The sequence below is a fragment of the Nymphalis io genome, chromosome 14 (assembly GCF_905147045.1).
Source record: "Nymphalis io chromosome 14, ilAglIoxx1.1, whole genome shotgun sequence".
In the NCBI taxonomy this organism is placed as follows: domain Eukaryota; kingdom Metazoa; phylum Arthropoda; class Insecta; order Lepidoptera; family Nymphalidae; genus Nymphalis; species Nymphalis io.
Genome location: NC_065901.1, coordinates 7032890 through 7059387, shown reverse-complemented (window position 1 = coordinate 7059387; position 26498 = coordinate 7032890). Strand labels below are relative to the sequence as shown.

The window sequence follows — 26498 nt, the reverse complement described above, 5'->3', positions numbered from 1 at the left end:
TTATAGTATACGTCACAGGGGCCAGTTTTATTGAAATCTTTACGTAAAGTCTTTAAATATATATTACATACAATATAGAATACTCATCTAGTAATATGACATAAGTAATTACGGTATGACCATTGTAATCGGTTTAGATACTTCGCGGCCTTTACTACAACAAAGTTGTTATTATATGATTTGTTAGTCTTATGTGTAGACTACTTTTACTTCATCTTCATTTAGTGTTGAGATATGAATACGTCTTATCTCTAAATCCATTCACTAATCAAACTCATGCTAAGCCTCCTCGATAGCGTATTCAGTTCTCGTTTCATCGCGTTATATAGAATACGAAATCTTACTTGTTGAAAATACAACCCGTGTTTCATATTATGATTATACATCAGTAGGAAATCTGGTTTCGCCCCAGAGGTCATAAAATCTTTTTCGCTTTAATATTCGATAGAGCTTTCTGCAGGTATGTGTTATGCAAATTATTTTTATACATTCATAGCAATATTTTTTCTTTTAGTTATTTAATTTTGTACTTAAAAGTAGCTAATGATTTTTTAAATCTTTTTCTTTGATGTAAATTAAGGAAGTAAGGCGTTTTATATATTGCGAGGTTATAAGTTACAATAACATAAAACGTCGATTATTACATTGATTTTTAAGTACTGTTTTATATACGTGAACGTTGCAGAGATTGTAATATCAGGCCGGCCAACTAAGATTGCTCGTATTGTATAGTAATTGTGGTTCCATAACTAGCAGTGTAAAAGCGATGCAAGATATGGATGAAATATTAATACCATCGAGGTTAACCGCTTAAAATAAAGCTGGGCAAATATTTTCAGAATCATTTAAAAAAATTGTTTAATAATGCCTGCTCAATGTTTAGCAACTACAGACTACCGCAGTAAACTTAGATATTCACACTATTTCGTGCATTTTCTTTAAAATTTGTTTTATTGTGTGACTGATCTTTGTCAAAGTTTCTTCAAAAACCAACGCCTTGATATTGTTTATGTACAGTAAAGCCCATAATTAATTAAACACTGAAGTTGCTTGGATTTGACTTTTAACCTACCTCTAAGATCCTGATCTCATATCAGCGGGATCATCGCTAATTTTTGAACTGAATAACATTTTTTAAAAAAAAAGTTTCAAAAATATTATATTCAAATTGTGTTGTCATAAAGTTTTGACGTGCAATTTTTTGGCATTTGTTTGTTTATATGTAAATTACTAGTTTGGTATGGAAATTTGATTGCACCAGTTTTTCATATTCGATTGATTTAGTATTTTAGTAGTTTTACGTTCGTGGTTTGTTTATCATTGATATATTGATAGGGATAAAAAATAAACTTAGTTTTTTTTCTCCAATTTTTAAATTGTATTTTTAAAGCTTTATAGGTAGTATGGTTATATTAATACATATCTATGTATGTTGCACATATATGGTTTAATTTAAGTATCGTCTTATATTTTTGTTATTTATTAGTAAAATAATCGTTCGTTTGTAACTGTAGGTAATTTCGTTTTATTTATTACTCACGATTCGTGTCGACTTCTCACGTGTGCAATTAAGGCTTTTAACGAACTTATTTCCTTTGCTATGCCATTCTTTTTCTTTTAATCAATCATAGCATCGTTTTTCTATACACTGTTCTTCGTGAGAAGCAGTTTTTCTTGTGTTTTAAAACTTTTAATAATTTATAAGTTTCTTATGATAACGTGTAGGTAACTTATAATTATATACGATTTATACATGTATATGTTTTTTTCTTTATTTTATCGGTGTTAGTGTCTTTGTAAGTTTTGTAGCACTCATTTATTTATTATTCTACCGTAAATTAGTAACATTTTGAACTGCTATTTTCCAATTTAAAGGGTTAGTGAGTTAAAACTAGATTAAACACAGTAGTTTTTTGTTGAAGATGTATGTGGATGATATTTATTAAAATGCCAGTGACTATGGGCGAAGGTAACCACTTACCATCGGGCAGATGAATAAGTGAGCCATTTGCTATTAAATAATAAAAAAAAATGTATAAGGTGAGTAAAAATTATAAGGGGTTACATTTTCGTTAAATTTTTATAAAAATACCCGTTTTATAAACATGATGACGGTGTAAACTAAAAATAAGGCCTGTCATTAACTGAATATTACAGTTATACTAATTTGACAAAGATTGGTTGACCCTTAGGGCTAATGATCTGCTCCTTAGGATCGTAGCGTGAAGTTATATAGTCGATATCATTAAGCGATACATTAGGCATTAGCCGATAAAACAAGCTAAATAACGCAAAAGGTTTGTTCAATTAATCAGACTTCTAGATTTTGAGGTGGGCGCGTTCAAATATACATACCAACTCGTCAGTTGTTTATAATATAAGTACTATAGATCTAATAACTTAATATGTATATCATTTGTAAACATAATATTATGATTTTTAACTTTTTAAAGTACAATTAAAATTTAGAAAGTGAAGTTTAAGTTAGATTTGTTGAAAAATATACAAGTTTCGTCGTTATAAAAATATTTTATATATTTTGTTACTATAATGTCGCTTACAGCATGACATATCCAACCTAAAAATTTCGAGTTTCAATTTGTACAAAATTTACATACATTTAGTCAATATATCTGGAGCCAGTAATGTATATATTTTTTAATGATTATGTTATTTAAAATATTTGGTTGACACACTTTCCTATTTCCGCACTACGCTTTTGCCAACATATGAGAGCGAATGAGCCTTCTGCGTTAATATTAACGTTAAAGCGCACTCGCGCCACTACACAAGGCTATTTGATTATTTAAAAGCTTCACGCTCTAAAAGTATTTATTAAAAAAAAAACCTATTATTTAACACCTCATTTAGAACAATTTATTTATATAATTTAGTGTTTAATCCAAAAAGGGTCCATATTGAGTACACTTAATTTTTAATGAAACTTGTAGATATTACTGTAAAGCAATTCTCTTAGAACAAAAACGAAACTCGAAGTCGCAGAAAACAACTGTAAAATGTCGGAACTTGATATGCGACATTAACTAAGATAATCATTTTTATAACATATTTTAAAGGACTACCTGGACAACTGGGTTTCACTTGGCTTTATTAATAACTAGCTAATCGTCCCGGCTTTTCTCGTGTAGATAAGAGGAAAATGTATTTTGGATAGGATTTGCATAAAATTCGTTTGCGTTGCGTCTACCTTGGGGAAGGAGTAAATGTGACAAATTTCAAGTCAATCGGGCGGATAGTTTAGGAAATCTTGTGATGAGTGGTATTTCGCGTATATATATTTAGATAATTAGTTATTAAAGAAGTTTAGATTGAAAGAAGTTTTCGTGAAAAAACATGTTTTTTTTTAGGAAATACACCTATATTATAAGAATTTAAAAAGCAAAACCTTATCTAAATACAAAATTTGAGTCAAATCGCTAGAGCCGTTACCGACATACACGAAATAAATTTATATATATTACTAGCTACGGTTTCGTACGTGTAGAATAAGGGTCTACATAATACGGTTATATCATATTACGTATTGCTTTACATGGCGTACGCCGGTAAAGCTCGCAATTGGCATGATTTTTTCCGACATCTTCAACAATCATCATCATATTTCAGGCAATTCACACAAAACCATAATTAATATATGTAATATATGTACATCTCAACCTTCCTCATGAAACACTCCGTCTATTGGTGAAAACCAAAGACTGAACCAAGAATTCGTATTGATAGCTTGGAGCTTACCGAACACAGGCAGGGAGACAGGGAGACAGACGCGCCGCGGGACCTTTTTATTATATGTAGTGATATAAGAAATGCTCATTTTATATTATAAGACACAGCGAATGTCTGTTTTCAATATTTCACTATTGATATTCTAATAATTATAATAGTAATTATTTGTAAGTGACTATGAAACATGAGGATGACATTAAATTGTGTGTGAATATGTCTAATACAAAAAAAAGAATCTAACATTTGTAATAACATAGTTCGCTTTACTATTGAAATACGAAAAAAAATGCAATTATTTGTTTTTATTTAACAATACAATATAAACATTCGTTTGTTTTTTATTTAAGTAAAATAATATTTTTACGCCTTCATTCTATTTGAAGTTCCTGAATTGAAAATTGAATGTAAATTTCAGGGATTATTTACATGCTTTGTAGAGAACCTTATAAAATGAATAGATAAGTTTAGAAATCTGGGATAAAATTCCGTTTGTGCGTCAAAGCGTGATGAACATCAAGATTATAATAAAGTACCGTATCAGTAAATACGGGTAGAAATTTAAACGAAAGGTATAAATTGTTTCTTAAAAAGTATAAGCGTTTATTGTAGTTATTCATACATTCTGACCGCCTGAATAATTTAAGCACAGATCAAACAACTGCATTGCTATTCTGTAAGAACTCACTTCATTACTCACCCGTGAAATGTTAACAAAGAAATTGGTGCGTGTATTCTTAAAATATGATAATTGTTTTGATCAATTTTGCATATCGCTTTTTGACATTTCATGATGTTTTCTGCGGTTTGTTCTTATAAAATAGATCTACTGGACCTAAAAATCTAAAATGTTAACATCGTATATAAGAGATTTATTTTACTATTAGATTAGAATTTAAGATTTTGTTAGGTGCAAAAAAGTAAGTATGGAGGAACCATTAGTGTTAATATAATTAGTTAGCAAAATTGCTATTTGTCAAGCGGCCTTTTTTAAAAATTCAGAAGTGTATCTTGATTCAGAGGTTATTGAAAAGTCAACCTTAAAGTGTAAAAATGATTTTAAAAGGATTTTTGTAGGTCTGTCTATGGTTAAATTAGAGTAATGAAAATTGACATTTTAGCTCTCTGTTAAAGATATTTGTAAAGGGGTTAAAAGGGGTTAAAATATTTCCATGAAAAACCTTATTCCATACTATATTTTCTTAGGAATTGTTACATATACTCCTTGATGCAAATAATAAAATGTTAAAAATACAACTTTCTAAAACATCCCCCAGAGAGGTGCAATAGGGTGGTGAAATTTGTGGAGAAAATGTATTTCTCGGCGGATTAAACTAAAGCTAAGTATAAATATTTCATAAAAAAATGCAAGATACGTGTCTGTCCACCCCTCTACAGTCTTAAGGCGTGCCACGGGAAATAAAAGTGGCAGAAAATAGCTTACATCAACGGTCAATAGATGGTGTTTTTTGATCTTAATTGCGCTATGGTTTTGTATTCTTACCATATTTCCTGGTTCCTCTCTTACTCTAGACGTGGATCCGTTTACTAACTATATTGTCAGTCAAGGTCTACACAGTTGGCTTATGAAAGCCTTCGTTGTATAATTTGTATGCGTTACGTATGTAACGTGGGTAGCATCTATTTATAAAAGAAGGATTGTCTTTAAAATTTCTTCTCAAGGTTAAAAAGAAAAAAATATAAAAATGTTTATACAGTTAGTATTTCGTTATTGATATATGCTGATAATATGAATCGCAAATACGTCGGGACATTACCTGTTGTTTGTGTATGGTAGCGTCATAGCTATAATAACAACATTATTAAATGTAAATAAGTAAATTCTATGCGGTGTTCAAAATAAGTAAAGAATAAAAGTAACAAAATTATGTAGGCCATTTCAACTTTTGATATTATTTAACATATAAAATTGTTTGTTCTGACGACTGCTAAGACAAGAAAGCTGAAATTTGAAACAAAGCTTTATTTTGTAATGTAAGCATCCTCGAACAAAAGATTTTTGGAAATCTTAACTCAAAAGAGGCAGAAATTGGGGAATATTTAGTAATAAATATTGTAGTTAACTATTAAAGTTTAACTTTTTGTCAATTAAATACGATAGGACTGTTATAACTTTACAGATGTCTGCGTTTAATACTAGGTAATAACGATAGCTTAAATCAATATTTTTAGATGACATATGTAGGTATCAGAATTTTTTATCCATGGTGAAAATAAACGAAATCGGGCAGCACGCGCCGCGGTATAGAATAATATAATATTTTAATAGGTATTTTTATTGTACACGAAACTGTTTAAATAAAATAGTTATCATTTGTTATGGTTGTGTTTCAAACGTAACATCGAATTTAATATTAAAACACTATTTTCCTTTTCAGTTACATGCTATAAATGAAATAGAATACACAAATGAAAGTAATTGTTCTAAATTATATTAATTTAAAATCGAGGTAGCTTAAAGGACCTATATAATAACAAAAATCCCTAAGCGCTGGCAAACTTTCTAAAGGCTGGCAAACTCAGCGTCGCCTCGCGCTCCAATCGCGGCATCGGCCAGGCGAGGCGAGAGCAAGTGAAACGAAACAGTCAGCATCACGTGTACTAACGTGGTGGACGTGTACCGCTCCGTTCCGCTGCGATATTCACGCGCTACTTGACAGTTGTGCCGTGTCCTATTATGACTGTAGTGTATTATTGTGAAACATAGTGGATGTTGCTTTAAGTTTGTGTACGTGCTTATGTCAATATAAGATTCATTAAACGTATTGCTATAAAGTGAGGCGGGATGAGAGAGGTGAACGCTCGTCACAGCGGCGCCGACTCTCACCGGCTACTATTGTCTAAGTGCCACGGAATCTTGGTCCTTCCCATCGAATTCCATTGATGAAACATCCGCCTCTCGATGTGGACTGCACGCGAAATACTTACATTGACGATTAGTCATAAAAACAAATTGTTTACCCAAGCCGCCAATGAAACACAGATAAGATATAATATGTCTTGTCTCTATCAATAAATATAATGTCTATTGTTGTATCGTACAGAACATAAGTGCCTATGCAAATAACCTTATATTTATGCGAGCTATAGCAGATAAAACTATCTAACTGTTCATATACTTCGTTATATTTATTATACGTACACAACATTTTATGTATATATTATATATATAATAAAAAGCTATGTTTTAATAAAGCATTATTTGATTATAAGTAAATGTTGTAACATATTATTCTTTTCAAAGTTTCATGTCCATAAACGATTTGTTAAGTTATTTCAATATTTCCATACTAAGTATTTACCAGAGGTACAAACTATTATATATTTATATTATATTATGTACCACTTCATATTATAGATCATACATGAAATATGAGTTTTTAAAAATAATATTTATGTAAAAACGTGAAATAATTTATTTATGACAGCGAAATTTAAATAATGTTTTCATTAACACTTCGTTGCTCTCAGCAAGGGTAAAATATAATCTATAATAATAAATAACAAAGCTGACTCTGCTGGGAAGATATTAATTGAAATAATAAACGCCTGCTAGTACTCGCATTTAAATATAGATAATGGGTATACATTTTTCAAATAAATATGCAGGCATAAATTATAAGTTATTTATTTATACATGACCCAATTCTAGGAGCGTTAAATATTATACGATTTTTTGTTAAACAATCACATAATCGAAATATATAACAAATATTAGTCAAGAATTCTCATTACTCTTTACGATTGGCGTTATTTTCGTTTAGGAATTTACATTTATTATTTTAGATATTCTAAATGAATATTTTTGTACACATATATACAAGTTTCAATTTATACTTTTTTAAATATATTGTTATTTAAATATTATTATTTGATTATAACGTAATATATAAAAGTTTTAATCAAAATATTCATCGTTAAAATGATTTTATTTAATCCCAAAGTCAAATACATATAGCACAATAATATTATATTAATATCAATATCGTAATGTGCAGACAAAATATTAAATTACATTCTTTATTGAATCTCTGACTTTTCCAATTCGATACCGTTCAATATCTTTTATTGCTTTTCAATTGAAACCAAATTAAGATACCATTCTTATATTATATCGTTTTCAACAAATAACAAATCTTTGGTGTATCCGTTGATTGATAGATTGAGCCAGATACGATCACGAACAATTGAGTGTGCGTTAACATCGGGACAATGAACCCGTCCCTGTCGAAGGCTAGATTCATTACAATGAACACAACTAAACCTAATTCTGTTAGCGCTTAATCCTTTTGTTTGGAAATCGTATTTAGGTCAATGTATTGTAATTGTGCAGAAATTGGTCAAATATAACGTTGTTAATAATAAGAGTCACTTAAATGTCATTTTTAGTAAGATTTTATTGTTACGACTTGTTTAATAAAAAAAATATTTGATTGCTGTCCTATGATACCATCACAGGTTCATCAACACGGTAGAAAAGAATTGTATAACATTGATTTCTTCTTTTGAAAATATCTTACAATAGAAAAATATGCAAACTGTAGACTTTCATTTAACATTCAAGAGAAAATATAGCCACTGAATAAGTATTTCATAATAAGGGAAGTAACATTTGATTAATGAAAGCCTATTGATACGTTAATAAAGGCGAATCATAGTATGAGGCTGATTTCCGCTCACGGCTCTGTAGTCCTTGCTGTCTACTTGACCTGATTTTTGGTACAATTCTTCTGTGATTTTACGAGAAGATTTTACTTGTATAACGAAATACGAAGTATCATACAAAGATACGTAGAATATATATAATTTTTTTTTATATTTAAACGATCGGTTAAAACAAACAAACATAAAGCTACAGCTTTAATGTTTAACGGTAGAAAAGTAAGTGTTTTATAAATGATATGAAACGATCTAAAACATATCGCATTTATATTATTATATAACAATTCATTGCTATTATTAGCAATAAATTGTAATATAATAATAGGTAATGCATGTATTAAAACCATTATGATAAAGAAAGTCCTAATTACGCTTATTACGGCACAGTTTCTCGTTTATAAAATGTATATTATATTATTTTGTTTTTACTATTTATCTATTTAGTTATTATTCTATAATCGTATTGTAACCCGCAATTTGTAAGCCTTATTAAAATAATACGATAGTTCGTTTAAAACAATTAAAATTATAATTAAAGAACGGAAAAGCCATATGGAGTATATAACAACAAACGACTAATATCTCAATCTAATTATACCCACCGAAATTACCTGACTTCTAACAAAGAAAAAACAAAAACGTTGAACAAAAACCACAAGTTTTTTGTACCACTCAATAGATATAATTTCAGAACGCAAACTAAGGCAACGTCCTCTACGTTTGATTTTAGAATTCAAAACTTAGAAAAGAAACACTTTTAGTTGTGTGTGTGCCATGCTGACAAGTACTAGCTCGTGAGTGTGAGTGAGATGGCGCGGGGAGTAATAATATCCTTTGCCATCTTGGTGCCTTTGATGTCGCTGATAAAAGTCGCGTACGCGCATTTCACGCCAACATGGGCAGTCCATATACCTGCAGGAAAAGAGACAGCGGAGGCAGTGGCATTGGACCATGGTTTCGTCTTTCTTGGAGAGGTACGTATATTTTATTAATTATAAATGAATATTTATTAAATATCTATTATATATTATAAAATATCAACTAAGCTGATAGCTCAACAGCATACGAGCTGGCTGATTTGCTGGATGATGAATTGACACGCATATTTCTAACTCACATATTTTATAGCCAAAAATGAATGATTAGTTGAAGGGCGGTAATATTTTTTTTACAAATGTATTATAACTATATAAGATATATATAATATAAGATATATATATATATATATATATATATATATATATATATATATATATATATATATATATAATTAATCAACAAATTTATAATATTAGTATTGGTCATTTAAAATAACTATTTATATCAGGTATATAACAAACTCACAGTCAAGAAAAAAATATGTCACCTGCCTCAGCTTTGCGCTTTATAAAAGTACAAGGTTATTTTAAAATTAATACTCATAATAAGTATCTGTATGTCTATATAGACTGTAAACTTAATTATATATTTCGTTATCTTTATTTAGTTAAATATAATGTTTTATTTTATTATACTAATTTAATTGTAACTCATATATCTAATAGAAACAAGATTAATTTGCAGTACTTTTTATTTGAAAATTATATGTTTGTTTCCTTAGATGAAATTCAATATAAATATCAATGACCGATGCGAAGGTCTTTTAATTGGATTTGTCGACAGCCATGTATAAAGAGGGAATAAAAGCAGCGATGGTTTAATTCCCTCTTTATACATGTACATGTTTGTGTAGCTACATAAGCATTTGTCGTAATCCAAGTTTTTTTTGATTCCCGAGTAATTTTCTGGAACACAAAACGGATGTATCTACTAATCAGAACGTTATTAAGTCTACTTATTGCTTGATGGACTATCGGTTTTTTTAATACGCGAAAAGATTTAAAAGTAAAAATGTACATTACATCGCCGGCATTAACGATAATTGCCAATGTGGAGGCAGATCAACATTATTGTCATGAATGGACAATAGTTTCATAAAAACAAATATTTCTTCACATTTTTCGAATTCGGTTAAAAATAAAGGCCATTATATACGTACGTATCGAATGATTAAACTTGAAAGCGACTGCGCAGTGTATCAAATGACCGCGTCGTCAAGACTGCAGTAAGATAAAATTAGTGAGTTATTTTGAGTAGACCGCATATGCTGCAAAGTCATGTAACAACAACGGATTTGAGGAAATGTTCCATTTAACGTCGCCGCCCACTTTGCTACAATTCATGTGCTCACGACATCTTCATAAACACTACCTAAAATATGCAAATTAAATGGAATACACATATTTTGGGTTAAAATGTTCTGTTATGTTGTTACGAGTTTGTTTTCAGAAATGTTCAAGCGAAACATTTCTTCTTCATTATTAACTTTACAATTTACATATTCAATTGAATGTTACAACAGCAACAGTTGTTTATATTTAGTTTCTTAATAACGCGAAAGGAAATATGAATACAAGAGAAATTGATGTTCCTTAAATCTTCAAAACTAATTCGACTTCCATTTTAAGTGAGTCTCTCGCCGCAAGAATTGGAGAGACAGAAATAAACAGGAAATTTAAGTGGTTAGACTTATTTATTTAATGTGACAACTTGAATTCATCTGTTTGTAACGTACTGTGATCGTTAATTCAATTACAAAAAAGGCTTTCTTTTTTTTTATAGAATAAGAAGGTGGACGAGCATATGGGCCACCTGATGGTAAATGATCACCAAACGCCCTTAGACATTGGCATTGTAAGAAATGTCGACCATCGCTTAAATAGCCAATACGCCACCAACCTTGGGAACTAAGATGTCATGTCCCTTGTGCCTGTAATGTGTGTCTCACTCACCCTTCAAACCGGAACACAACAATGAACATAAGACTAAGCAATATTGTTGAGAAATACATACCAATACTTACACCAAAGCGATTTCTTAAGTTTTCAATTATATTTACATCATTAGCTTTTATAACAAGATAAAATATTTTATATAGTCTAAATTTTACGTGACTGTACGGTACGCCTTACTTCTATTTAGGATGAAAAAAAAATAGAGACGAGGTTCGCCTCATCTAAACATCGTATATTACTATTGTATACTACAACTTTTATTCTAACCAATGCGTTCAATGGAATACATTAAAATTTTACTACTGTTTAGGTTAACAAACATACACCGTACATTCGTAGTAGAGAACATTTCATTGTCATACACGGAGTCATTTATTAGTCATATATATTATATGTATTATTTTCCTTGTTAAAATAATTAAAATGATGATATATTACTTTAAAAGACTTGGGAGATTAAAATATGTACGTATTTGCCGTGATAATTCTTTCAATATAACATCACATACATTTAAAACAAAGTCACTTCAGAATTTTTATAAATCTCCTCTCCAAAGATTTATTTATCTTACCAGCATTGCTATTATGTAGGAACTCGCTTCGTAGTTCACTCGTGAAATGTTGAAAATCGACTTACGTCGTCGATACGCTGTTTTCATTCGTGTATCTTTTAAATGGTATAATATTATTATAGTCAAGGTCGCATATAACTGTCTGATATATCGAATCGTATTCTGCAGTGAATTTAAACTTATTATTATAGAACAGCTCAATCATTCAAAGTGAATCTATATTACCACTTTTAATTTAATTGCGTGTATCGCTAAAGGAACGGTCAAAAATCAAATATCCTCCACCAATCACATTATTATTCTTACTATATCTAGATGATATTTATAAAAAAACAGTATATTTTAAGAGCATACAACTGTCAGCATCATTTAGTCTGAAAGCCGCAGTATGATAGTGAATAGTGAAGAGAATAGATGCTTTGATGCCGAGATACAAAAGGATGTTGTCATTTTGCCATGGACATGTTTTAGATAGAATAGTAGATAGTATGTCATTATATACGACTTTAAGACCATTATTTTTCATGTAAATGTCACCGAATATTCTCGTTAAAGAATATCGAAGTAAAATGTGTCCGATGGTAATGTACCTATCTATATATATAAGCGAAATACCACTCATCACGATCTAAATTATCCGCCCGATTGACTTGAAGTTTGTCACAGTTATTCCTTCCCCGATTTTACGAAAATCCTATTCAAAATACTTTTCTCCTCTTATGCGTGCGCAGCCGGGACGATTATGTATAAATTTGAAGTGTGATTTTGTAACTAGGGAATTGTGTACAGGACAATGGTCTTGGTTAATGTGTATATTTGTTCAGCATGGCTGGTCAAGCGGAGTTAATTTAAACTATTATCTTACCCACCATGTCTCACACGAGTTGCTTATGTTTTCGGTCTTCGCGAGCCAAATCCCCATAGGAAGTTTGAACACTCTTCAAGTAAGTGAAATGAGCGCTTTAATTTAGACATTTACTGCTTTACTAACAAACGACAGAGGTTGAATAGGCGCTCACCGATTTGTCTCTGCCTATCATCAATAATGACATTGGAATAAAGAAGATGTTTGTGCAAACAATATAGGTGTTATATAAAATTTGTGATTATAAATCCGCTAAACAACGTTTATTATTAACGTCATTAGTTTAGTATAGTAAATAAAATTAAAATTAAAGAGAAGTTTTTAATATGATTTTCTGATGATTCTTAAATGTTTGAGTATGTACTAAGAACAAAAGCGGTTATATCAACAAATTCATTTTATCACTCACGCAATTTCTTTATCAACCGTTATCTTCGAAGTGTGTCAACTGTTTCACACTGATTAAAAACGTGACAAATTCTTTGTTTTTTTTTTATAAGTGCTATTAGTTTCCCAGTTAAGTACTTGTAAGTAATTACATATATATAATATACATGTGTTTATGTTTCCACCGTAGGGAAGTTTGAAATTTTAATTGTTAAAATATAACGGGAATCTGAATAAGAACTTTACATTTTAACTCACGTTGTTATTTATTCTTTATTAGTAAGCTATGTACAGACATTTTTATAATATAGAGTTATTATTATTTATTTATATATAAAGTAGTTCTTTGTATTTATGGATGTTAAAATTTTTCTAAACTTCTTACCGGTGTTTGAGCAGTAATTTAAGAGGTAATAATTAAAGACTAAAATAATGTAAAAAATACATACAGTAACAACAGTGGATTTCTAAAAAAGAAGGTTAAAAAAGACTTTATTCTTCAACGATGTACAATAAAAGTAAAGAAACAGCCTGTAAATGTCCCACTGCTGGGCTAGGGCCTCCTCTCCCTTTTTGAGGAGAAGGCTTGGAGCTTATTCCACCACGCTGCTCCAATGCGGGTTGGTGGAATACATATGTGGCAGAATTTCAGTGAAATTAGACATATGCAGGTTTCCTCATGATGTTTTCCTTCACCGATAAGCACGAGATAATTTTATAAACAGAATTTAAGCACATGAAAATTTAGAGGTGCTTGCCCGGGTTTGAACCCACGCTCATCGGCTTAGATTCACGCGTTGTTACCACTGGGCCATCTCGGCTTAAAAAGACCTACGTCTTTCTTTCGCGCAAAGATGTATAGCCTAGGCTAGGCTAGGCTAGGCTCGGTACTAATTTTAATCATATAATAGATTTAAAAGAATAATATAAAAGGACACCTAATTTCTCATGCAAAGCCGACACGAATAGTTTAGTGATAGATATTTCTTGTTTATAATAGTTACAATTAAAATAATAAAAACTACAATGATTAGGTGTAATGATAAACGTCGCTGATTGTTATTACAAGCGAGTCGTAATGAGATTGTGATAAACTTGGCACCTAATTTGTTTTAAGCGCTGATATCAAATAAAAACGATTTCACAATTATCTCGAAAATAACATTTAATACGCTTTGTGTAAATTGTCTGTATACTCACATTTAATATTCAATTTTTAAAGTCAAAATGTAACAACAATTATCGTTTTATATGAAATTGCTTAAGGTGACATAAGTTTGTCTTTTTAAAATGCTTCATAAATAATGAGTAGCCGAGATGGTTTTGTGACATGTGAATGTTAACTGAAGAGTGCGGGCTAAAATGGGACAAGCATCACCCTATTCTCATGTGTTGATAATTCATCCCGTGCTCGGCGGTGACCGAAAACATTGTGAGGAAATCTGCATATGCCGTTGAAAATCTGCACATGTGTAATTGTGTATGCATCAGTCTGTATTACATCAACGTGATAAATAAGCTTTAAACATTCTTTTCAAAAAAGCCCAGACCTTAGCCTAGCAGTGGGATATTAACTTTAAAAATAATTATAATATTCAATTTATCATCATGTCAAATATCTTTGCTTTCAGCAATAAAAGTCGATATTTCAATAAATTAAATTGAAGATTACAATATTATTGGATATCTGTAAAAAAAAAAGTTAAAAAAGAGTTTATTCTTCAACGATGTACAATAAAAGTAAAGTAACAGCCTGTTAATGTCCCACTGCTGGGCTTAGGCTTCCTCTCCCTTTTGAGGAGCACGTTTGGAGCTTATTCCACCACGCTGCTCCAATGCGGGTTGGTGAAATACACATGTGGCATAATTTCAATGAAATTAGACATGCAGGTTTCCTCACGATGTTTTCCTTCACCGTCAAGCACGATATGAATTATAAGCACAAATTAAGCACATCAAAATTCATTGGTACTTGCCCGGGTTTGAATGCACGATCATCGTTAAGATTCACGCGTTCTACCACTAGGCGATCTCGGGTTTTTTAATTTTATGTACAATACATAGAAACAAAGTTGGGATACTAGTGACTAAATGAAAATATTTGTGACACCGGGATAAGCTCTTCCATATGCAAAAAAGTCCTTAAGAATTCAGGCGCAAGACTTCAACCCAAGGCTTTACTTGTTTTTCGAGGCACAAGACTTCCATTTCACTTCCATTTTTCTGATTCCGAGCTGTTACTTAGAATTTTTGGCAGAAAAAGCCGAACACTTATTATTGGGCCTACCTGGGGTTCAATCGCAGGATCTTGGGGTATGCGGCCTTATATCTAGCCACTAGACCGAACGAGGCAGACCAATATATCTTACATATATAAATCTTTTTGTCTTAGTAAAGTCAAACAAATTACAAATAAACCCAATAAAAGTAAAAAAAAACTGTTAGATGTAATCTAAAAATAGTGGTTAGAAGTATGTTGACGTTAAATAATGCATATCAGTCTCAAGTAAATAAAGAGCTTTATGTTGAGTTTATTAAAATTGAAAAAATAGCTCTAATGGATCCAGTCTGAAATCCTGGAAAATAAACTAATGGCATTTTTCATTTCTTAACTGTACATAACGGAAGACCGTTCTCTCTTCATTTTAGCTGTTACTCTATTTAGCCTTTTTAGGTTTTTAGTATAATGCATAGTAAATAGCAATAATCTCATTTTATAATTAATATTTAAATATATAATATAATAGTAAATGTAGGTGTGGTATTTTTATTCATATATATAAAGTTAATACAATAATTTAAAGTACAAATATAACTGCTAAATTAGTATGAATTGATTTTACTGGTGGTAGAGCTTTGTGCAAGCTCGCCTGGGTAGGTACCACCCACTCATCAGATATTCTACCGCAAAACAGCAGTACTTGGTATTGTTGTGTTCCGGTTTGAAGGGTGAGTGAACCAGTGTAATTACAGACACAAGGGACATAACATCTTAGTTCCCAAGGTTGGTGGCGTATTGGTGATGTAAGCGATGGTTAACATTTCTTACAATGCCAATGTCTATGGGCGTTGGTGACCACTTACCATCAGGTGGCCCATATGCTCGTCCGCCTCAGAGATTTTTACGATGAAGCAGCTAACGATCCACAAATTTATTTCCACGTAACGTAACATAGTCTTGGAAGGATGTAAAATATTACGATTTGAATGACATAATTTTTTAAGCTGATTGAACTATGATTCATACAAAAAGTTAAATTTTTAGTGCTGTTATTGGATATAATATAATAAAAAGGAAGATAATTAATTTATTGAATTGATTCTTCAAACAAACTATATTAATTATAGGGTACGTAGGATTTCATTTACAGAAAATAAGACAGTTCAATGAAAAAAAATCATGTTCATGTTGTTTATTAGAATAGCTCATTATTCTTGGGAACAGGTAAATGGTATTACGCAGCTGAAATTTTTTGAAATGTTTACACAAAATATTATAAGATATGTGTTTTACTGCGAAAAATGTTTGGATTATAATTTTTAGCTTAACTTGTTCTTTCATTACTTTAAAATGAAGTTGCAAGAATTTTTCACTGTAACTAATTTTATTTTAAAACTATAATGATTCCCGTAACAACAAAATCGATCGTGAAATGTCAAAAATTGATATAAAATATTTACTTAAATATTAAAACAAAAAGTATAACACAAAATCCTGTATGCTATACGTGTCTGAATAGTGCATCACAATAAGTCGACTTCCAATTATCCGCTGGGTCGAGATATATATATTTCGACTATCAAGTGTCATATTTTTTTTGCCCATCTATATGCCTTTGCTAGATTTGCATAGAATATAGTCTAGTGATTGCTATGTACTGGTTATACGAATACATTACCCTCTATAGGATCACCCTATTGTTTGTCTGTCGGATTTTAGCATAAATCGTCATATTTTTGTGACGTCTTCCATCATATATTTATGGTCGCATAAAATAAAGTAGAAACGTAATGTAAATTGTTTTAGAAAACTTTTCGGAGCAATCTAAAATATAAGGTGAGCACAAAGAGTCATCGTTGGCATCGTCGCTCGGAATAAGAGACGTTCATCGTTGTTCAAATAACAGGCACAGAATGGGGCCGTATCTTTCTTTGTGGATTATTCCTATATGACGATAAATATTATTTCAACTGTACCAAATGACTCGCAAAATTTTACGAGTAGATAAATCAGTGACTCTGAATGTAACGACGTTTTTTTATTAATTACTTTATTCATTGACATAATAATTACTTTATAGATTTTTGTAAAATACGACCAATAACACGGTTTAATGGTTTTATAAAATACATGCTAGTAAATCTTAACTAAGTGCAGTGATTTCCTTTATAGAAATAACCCTATTGTTTGTGGATTGGCCAATATCCCGAGATTAGAATCCAGTTCTACAGGATCTTTTTAGCGTAGTGTCATTATGAGTGAGTTTCTTGTGTTTAGTTTTCCTTCGTGATGTTTTCACTGATATGACCGAACGCAAAGTCGTCAAAATTGTCGGCAAAATGCCAAAATGCGTTGGCGCCGCGATACGGAGAATGACCTGAGCTTGCATTAAGTGTGTCGTTGTCTTGAAATTATATATACGTAGATACGCAGTATATAACAACTAAGTGTCTTTTAATTTGATTTTGTATTCGAACCTTCAAAATTGCTGAAACTTATGATTCGTTCTTTAAGTAATTCGGTTTACATTGAACCGCCCTTAAATAATTGTTAATTAAAAAGGCTATTAGAAACTGCCATTATCCGATCATTTGCTGTCTAACAAACGAAAGCAGTGACAAATCGAAAGCCTAACTAAGGAATAGTTTGAGAGGATTGTAAAATTGAAAAAGCAATTGTGAGAGATTCTCAAACAATGAGCGTCGGTTCGGAATGAGATTCCGTTTTCTTTCGAATCCATTCTGCAGTCGAAAGAGAGGGCGGGGTTCGCGACTGTCTTTTGTGAGGGGCAATCGTCGTCGGCTTAATCGGTCTCCCTTGCCTCAGAACGAGGGAGTATAGGGGTTCAAGAAGGGGGTACCTGCTTTGTGTGTTGGCGGCTTTATCTTCCACCAACCACAAACATTCTGTCGCCTGGCCTTTGCTAAACCGATTTCATTAAGTTGGCTTATATTTCATCCATATTTTGTGATAGCAATGTTTGGCTATTTAAAAAGAACTTTATTATTAATCGCTCATATTATTTCATTTTTCATTTACTTAAATTTAAGTTTCAGTTTCAAACATGATTTGAGTTTTTGTGTCTCGTATATAAAACAATTTTTTATATGAGTGTAGACAAGCTTAGAAAATATCAGAATGTTATATCTATGGCTGACGATGTATCTATGAAAAAAGCACTTCTTTCATCCTGCAAAGAGGATTACAGTTCCACTCGGCTCGAATTGATACGTTGTCAGAGAGCGACATGGAAAGAAAATAAGTTAAATGAGATGCAATAAAATTAAAACTGATTTGCATTTAGTAAAATTTAGAAAAGAAAAGCTTTTTACGTTTATCATGCTTCCATTTACGCTTAAATTTAATCCTTTAAATACTTTGACACATTTTCATAAATAATTTCCATCTTGTTGTACCATTGTTTTTGAACGATCAAGACGAATCGAATCGAGATTACTTTTTGGAGAAAACACTTTAGTTAGCAATAATATAGAATTTGAGTACAGTCTTAAGAGTTTATGTAAGCATCCTTTTGATACGGATAAAATTTAATCAGATGACTTCGTAAATAATTTGGATTATTGGTTTCATGACGACAAAAGGGTAAGAGTGAACATCAATGATTATAAATATGGTTAAAATTACATGTATGAGACAACTCATACATTGCTATTTTAGCACACTCGAAGAACGCTTTTAATAGCTAGTACATTTGCAGAACAATTCTGTTGGTATACGATTATTTAATTAAAATATCTTGCGTTTAATTGCGTGATTGATTGAAATAATTTATTTACAATGTGTGAAATCAAATAGAAAAGTTGTTTTAGAACACTATAAAAATTATCTTCATGTCATGATCATAATACAGTTTACAAAGTCAAAAATAACATGCTACTAATCCCAAAACACAAGTTCCTAATATATTATTTTCCTTAAGAACCACATTTCATATTGTAATTATATTATTTTAAAACGTTATCTCATTAATTTAAAGGTAATATTTTAAATTATCCCTAACTTATCGAATGGGCTTATTATATTATAAAAAACAGGTTTTCTTTCCTATTGCTCTCTATCTTAAATTCGTTGACCCAACGAATTGCGTCTTACAAGTAATTTGACTCATCCATTTATTTGCGTTTGGAAGACCGTCCTATGTTATGCAAACGATACTTGGGTTTGGGGACTCACCCGATCTGATATCGAATTGTCAATTCAAAAAGGGTCAAAATGTGGCCGTTATGTCTTTCTGCAGAATCTGCCTAATGTGTATGACAAACTCACAAGAATTTCATATATTATATTATTAAATTTTTGGTTTCAATTAATAATAAATTAAATTTGTAGATAATACAATAGGGTTCGAAAATATGTGTAATCACTCATTTTTTATGTAGGTTATTAACTTAAGATGAATTGATGAAAAAACTTGTACATTTAAGCGATAAAGTTTTAAAACATTTTTTATTTTAGTCGACTCCTGCGTTAGTTCTTAGTTCCTTTCGCGTTTTTATCTTGAAAACTAAATTGGAATTAAAACTCTGATAAAGAAAACCATTAATTCTGCAAACTTTTGGAATTTCCATTGACTCTTTCGTACTGCTTACTTTCTATGCGGTTTGCAAAGTTTCAATGTCTTCGTGATACGTATCATAAAATTATCTTACTTGTCGAACTCTTTTATTATTCCGGTAAAAGCATATTAAATGCATTAAAACTGAATAATACAATATTATTTTATTATTAAAATGCTTCAATGGTGTGATATATTCTTATTATGTTATTTGCATGTTTCTATATTAAAGAAGCAAAATGCTAATGTTCTTAAGCGTATGACGGCTAAATTTTAGTAGCGAGTATAGAGTTTATTCAATACACGACATGGATGCAAATCATCAAAGAACTTGTCATCAGCCTGAGCACTTAGCAACCGTTTAAGCTATTATTAATCCCGAACAAAGCAAAACATAATGACATGGAGTTGACGTAGTAATAAGAAGCTAGTCATGTTATTAGCATGTTAGGAACCGATTATGCGTAGATAATAAAGGTTGTCCAATATTCGAGATGAAAAAAAAACTGGTACCTGATGTTGTCCTAATGAAGGTCGCTGTTGGGAACGGACATTATTATTACTGAAGTAAGGCTTATCACGTTATATTACCTCAACGAAGGTACAAAATTTTGTGTAAGACTGTCATTAGTGATAAAGATTAAATAGTTTAAAGTCAAGTTTTTATTTGAGTCATTAACTTCGACTCGAAGGCTTATGTTTAATTTTTTTTTGTTTTAAATTTTCGATTCGCAAAAACATTTTTTAAATATTGGACAAGTTCTTTGTTGTTGTTTAAGGTACATGTGAATATTTAATAGGGTATGTTCGGCTAATTTGTTTGCGTAAAGTATTATAAATCTTCGTTCAAGTTCGTAATTTGTTGTATGCTTCCCGCGGCTGAAGTTTTTGACTCAAATAATTTAATAATAAAGCTCTTATGCTTGCTTTTTCATTGGTAAATAAGGTTTATATTATAAGTACATTATTTATAATAACTAAAAGAAAAAATATGTATTAAATGATCAATCAATCAATCAACAGCCAATCGTTGTCCACTGCTGAACATAGGCCTCTCCCAAGGTGCGCCAAAGCTCCCTGTCCTCCGCCTTCCGCATCCAGTTGGTGCCCGCCACCTTCTTAAGGTCGTCAGTCCACCTGGCTGGAGGGCGCCCTACGCTGCGCTTGCCGATTCGCGGTCTCCACTCTAGGACTCGTCTGCTCCAACGGCCATCGGTCCTACGACATACGTGACCAGCCCACTGCCACTTCAGCCTGCTAATTTTGCAAGCTATGTCGGTGACTCCGGTTCTTTTCCGGATAATCTCATTTCTGATCTTATCCTTCAAAGATACTCCGAGCATAGCTCGCTCCATAGCACGCTGAGCGACTTTGAATTTGTGGACTAGTCCCGCAGTTAGTGTCCACGTTTCGGCACCGTATGTCATGGCAGGTAAGACGCATTGGTTGAAGACTTTCGTCTTCAAACATTGCGGTATAGACGACTTGAGGACTTGACGAAGGTTGCCAAATGCTGCCCATCCCAAGCGAATTCTTCGATCGGCTTCCTTCTCGAAGTTGTTCCTACCGATTTGTATAATCTGTCCTAGGTAGGTATATTCACTAACAACTTCGAGAGGTTTGCCCTCGACGTATATCGGTCCCGGCACGACATGCCTATTGAACATGACCTTGGTCTTGTCCAAGTTCATGCCGAGACCGACACACCGGGAAGACTCGCCTAGGCTACGCAGCATTTCGGTGAGTTGTTCCAGCGACTCTGCTATGATGACGATATCGTCGGCAAATCGAAGGTGTGAGATGTACTCGCCGTTTACATTGACTCCATACCTAGTCCAATCCAGCGTTTTGAAAACGTCTTCCAACGCGTTGGTGAACAGTTTCGGGGATATTACATCCCCCTGTCTCACCCCTCTGCGCAATTGGATCGCCTTCGTCTTACAGTTCTGGATGTGGACAGTCATTGTAGCGGCGTTGTACAGACATCTCAGTACCTCGATATATCTCCAATCGATATGACATCTCTGCAATGAGTCGAGCACTGCCCAGGTTTCGATGGAGTCGAAGGCTTTCTCGTAGTCCACAAATGCCATACACAGCGGCTGATTGTACTCTTCGGTCTTCTGCACAATCTGCCGAACAGTATGGATGTGGTCCACGGTGCTGTAGCCTGATCGAAAGCCGGCTTGCTCTGGGGGCTGGAACTCGTCAAGTCGTCTGGCGAGACGGTTCGTGACGACTCTTGAGAACAGCTTATACACGTGACTCAGGAGGGAGATTGGTCTGTAGTTTTTCAAGAGGGTTTTATCACCTTTCTTGAAAAACAGTACCACCTCACTCCCGCTCCACGTTTCCGGGGTCTTGCCATGTTGGATGACGGAATTAAAGAGGCTTGCTAGCTCTTTCAGGACCGGAGTCCCGCCTGCCTTAAGCAACTCTGTTGTGATTCCGTCATCTCCCGGAGATTTGTTGTTTTTAAGCTGTTCTAGAGCCGCCCTAATCTCTCCTTGGTCAACGACCGGGAGCTCCTCGGAGTAATGGCGCATAAGAGGGGCGCGCTGGTCATCAATACTGATTCCCATGGGTTTATCCGATCTTGAAGAGAACAACTGCCCATAAAACCTCTCTACTTCTCCGATAATCTCAGGCCTAGAGGTAACGACCCCACCATTTTCAGTTTTAAGTTTTGTCAGACGCGGCCTCCCAAACTTGCGAGCGAACACTTTCGATCCCCGATTTTGCTCAATCGCAGCCTTGATGGCACGGGTATTGGAGCGTCGGAGATCGCGTCGCGTCAGCGTTTTTATTGTTCGGTTTAAGGCCTTATCTGACAAAAACGATGGTAGTTCTCATCGTTTTCTCATGAGCTCGAGTGTCTCAGCAGAGATTTTTGGTGCGTTGTCTCTTCTCTGTGGCGGAAAACACTTGCGGGATGTGTTTTGCAGTATTTTGACCAGCGTGTCGGTTCTCTCATCAATGCTGCTTATGGTTTCCAACGCGGTGAATTGATTTTGAAGTTTCATTTGGAACTTTTCGGAGCCTTGAGCAGCTTGGAGCATGGTAGGTCGGAGAGTAGACCTCATCATTCTCGATCTTTCGGCTTTTAAGTTGATATTTAGAGTGCCTCGAACCAAGCGGTGATCACTTCCGGTATTAAACCTGTTGATCACTGAAACATCTCTAAATATGTGCCTTTTATTCGAGATGATAAAGTCTATCTCGTTCCTTGTCACGTTATCGGGGCTTCGCCAGGTCCACCTCCTCTGAGGCTTCTTTTGAAAGAAAGAATTCATCAAAAAAAGCCCCTGCGCTTCGAGAAAGTTTACCAGCATTTGCCCCCTGTGATTTCTGCAGCCCAAGCCGTAAGGTCCGACTTTCGATTCACCGCTATCTTGTACTCCCACTTTAGCATTAAAGTCTCCCATAACAACATTGTAGTGGGCCCTCGAGGTGTCGTTGAGGGCCTTTGCGATGTCCTCGTACATCGCTTCGACCACATCATCAGAGTATGTCGAAGTTGGCGCATATACCTGTACAACCTTCAGGGAGTACCTGTCGGAAAGTTTTAGGACAAGGTACGCTACCCGGTTCGACACACTACTGATTTCCACAATGCTGCTAATGAGATCCTTTTTGACTAGAAAACCGACACCACCCTGGGAGAGGTTATCACCTTCGCGGAAGTAGAGTAAGTTACCGGACTCTAGAGTTATCGTGTCCTCCCCCTGTCTTCGGACTTCAGATAACCCCAGTATATGCCAGTTTATATGACTTAACTCTACTTCTAATTCGGCGAGGTGATGGTCCAGCCTCATCGAGCGTCCATTATACGTTGCCATTTTCAGTCGTTTTATACGGTAGCCTGCCGTGAACCGGTGATTCTTAGCACCCCCTGCCCTGCCGATACCGCGACCGCTACCTTGGTCGGGCCTAGCGGGCTTGCCGGTAACTGGGGGCCTTTTTTTGGGCGCATCTGCCATTTAGGGAGGTGGTTTGCCCATACTCGCCGCGCTGGGCAGGCGTATTGGCGAGCGCAGTAGGGGGTAAGATGTTTATGGGAGGGGGGACGCTGCTGCCCATCCCCCCTTTTCCCCGTCCCTCAGTCGCCTCTTACGACACCCACGGGATGAGATTGGGGGAGTACTATTCTAAGCCGGTACTCCACGGTTATATATAATTAAATGATCATTATTGATATAATAGTAACCTAATTAATGTATTGTACTTAAACATTTTTCAAATAAATACATATAATATAATATTAGGTCCTTACATATAAAATTAGCGTATTGTCGTACTGACCACTTTGATCTGAAATATCTCCTGTTGGGTTAAGAATTCCAAATTCAAATTTATAAATTCATTTAGCTGGTACATTTGACTTTTGAAAACAGTCATTCATTTGTTTTTTCCTCATTATTTTTTTTCTTCGGCGTCGCTTATTACCGCACAATGGAAAACATAAAATATCGGTATATTTACGAGTACGAGTTCTACCGGGGCACCAGTGCTGCAGAAACAGCTCGAAGGATTAATGATGTGTACGGCGCTTGTGTCGCAAAAGAAATCACGTTACGTTTTTGGTTTCAAAGTTTTCGTTCTGGAAATTTCGACCTTCAGAACCAACCCCGTGGACGGCCGGAGACCAAAGTGTAAAATGAAGAATTAAAGGCTAAGGCTAAAGGTAGAAGCGGATCCATCACAAAGCACTTCAGAGATAGCTGCAGGCTTCGGGGTAAGTGATAAAACTGTATTAATCCTCTTGAAGCAAATCAGGAAAGTCAAATAACTTGAACAATGGGTATCTCATGAATTGAGTGAATCGAACTTGCAAACACGCATCGACTGCTGTGTTACTTCGCTCAACCAACACAATAATGAAGAGATTTTAAATCGAATCATTACTTGTGATGAAAAGTGGATATTGTAAGATAATCGGAAGCGCTCGTCGCAATGGCTGACCCCTGGACATCCAGCCAAATCCTGTCCTAAACGAAAATTGCACAGAAAAAGTTACTTGTGAGTGTTTGGTGGACTAGCGCCGGTGTCGTTCACTACAGCTTTCTAAAATCTGGCCAAACGATTACGGCAGATATATATTGTCAATAACTGCAAACCATGAAGGAAGAAGTAGCTGCTTAACAACCGAGATTGGTCAATCGCTCTAGGCCACTGCTGCTTCATGACAATGCAAGATCACACACACTGCACAACAAACAACCACTAAGTTAGATGAGCTACAATTGGAATGTCTGCGACATCCACCATACTCCCCGGACCTTGATCCAACAGATTACCATTTTTTCCGGAATTTGGACAACTTCTTACAAGGAAAAAAATTCAACTCCGAGGCGGAAGTCCAAACCGCCTTCAAAAAGTTTATTGATTCTCGCCCCCATGGTTTTTTTAGTAAAGGGATCAAACAACCTATGAGATGGCAAAAGCGCATAGATAACAACGGTGCATACTTTGATTAATTAAATCTATTTTATAAAAAAAAAATTGACTTTATATTCCTCCCGTACAAAACGCCAATATCATATGTAAGGACCTAATAGTATATAATTTTATCTATAAAAAGTCTTTTAAAAAAACAAACATTGTGGTTGACTATTAAACCATTTATAGGACAATATGATTGCTTTAATTAAAGCTATTGGGATAAGAAAATAGTAGTGAAATGTTTTATACGCCGTTTCAGTGTTGTTTATTTTTAACTGAAGAGCAATACAAAACAAACACGACATTCCTGAGGAATTATGGTGCAATTAGAGTTGCTAATCGTTTGAAATGTGCCTTTGCAATCTGTATTTAAAGACTGGACGACAGACATTTACTGAAAGCGAATAATCTTTGCTATTAAGGGTTCTGTATGATTTATTACGAACGGTTCATGAGTTAATGACGATTATTACTTATTCGTTTGAAATCTTCTTATATAATTACCAATAAAATGTTTGTTTTTATTACTTTTATTCATATACATTATATAAACGTATAATATATTATGGAAACATATAATAAACAATATTATGTGTGTATATGTGTAATATTTATTGGGTTCGTCATTATCTATAATAATAAATCCAGACCTAAAGATAGAGGATCGTTATAAATAAAGAGGTAAAAATCAGAAATTAGTTTACTTTTTTAAATAAACTTAAAGATCGCCAGTTAGATCAGATTGTATTTAAATAAATTCCGCGCTTCGAACGAACGCTGTGATATTTGCAACTTTTCTGATGTTAACATTTAATATAAGGTGCATAGAAAGTGACCCTATCGGTGGGACAGGAAGGCGAAAAAAAAATTATAGTGTATATTCTCAGCTCGTGCGACCGCGGTAGGTCGCACGCCGACTTCATAATAAGTCCATTTGAATCCGTCCGTCTTTTATTTGCTCCGCTCGACCCGCTCAGTCAGTTTAATTCTTTCTTTTTTAGTAACTTGTACTGAAGATTTTGTTTTTATCTTTATCGGTATATTCTCCATTTATACCACATTTTAGTGAATATATATAAAGTATAACTGTTACGAGTAATTTTAACACGAATGCGTTAAAACTTTTAACGAGAATAGTTGTCAACTCTGCGCATATTTTCATGTTAAATAGTAA

The 26498-nt window shown here is 33.5% G+C and overlaps 1 protein-coding gene across 5 annotated transcripts in view; it reads left to right on the top strand.

Annotated features, from left to right (window-relative positions):
• The first annotated feature begins 6350 nt into the window (after positions 1-6350).
• Positions 6351-26498, top strand: part of LOC126773332 (furin-like protease 1) — a 170372-nt gene continuing 150224 nt past the window's right edge. For 2 of the 5 annotated variants that reach the window (XM_050494185.1, XM_050494180.1), the window contains exons 1-2: positions 6351-6493; positions 9119-9401. In XM_050494185.1, coding sequence (XP_050350142.1) covers positions 9237-9401 — 165 coding nt within the window. In that variant the 5' untranslated portion in view covers positions 6351-6493; positions 9119-9236. Of the gene's footprint in view, positions 6494-6541; positions 6560-9106; positions 9402-26498 lie in introns of those variants that run through there. The other 3 variants (XM_050494181.1, XM_050494182.1, XM_050494183.1) reach the window with 3 other exon arrangements.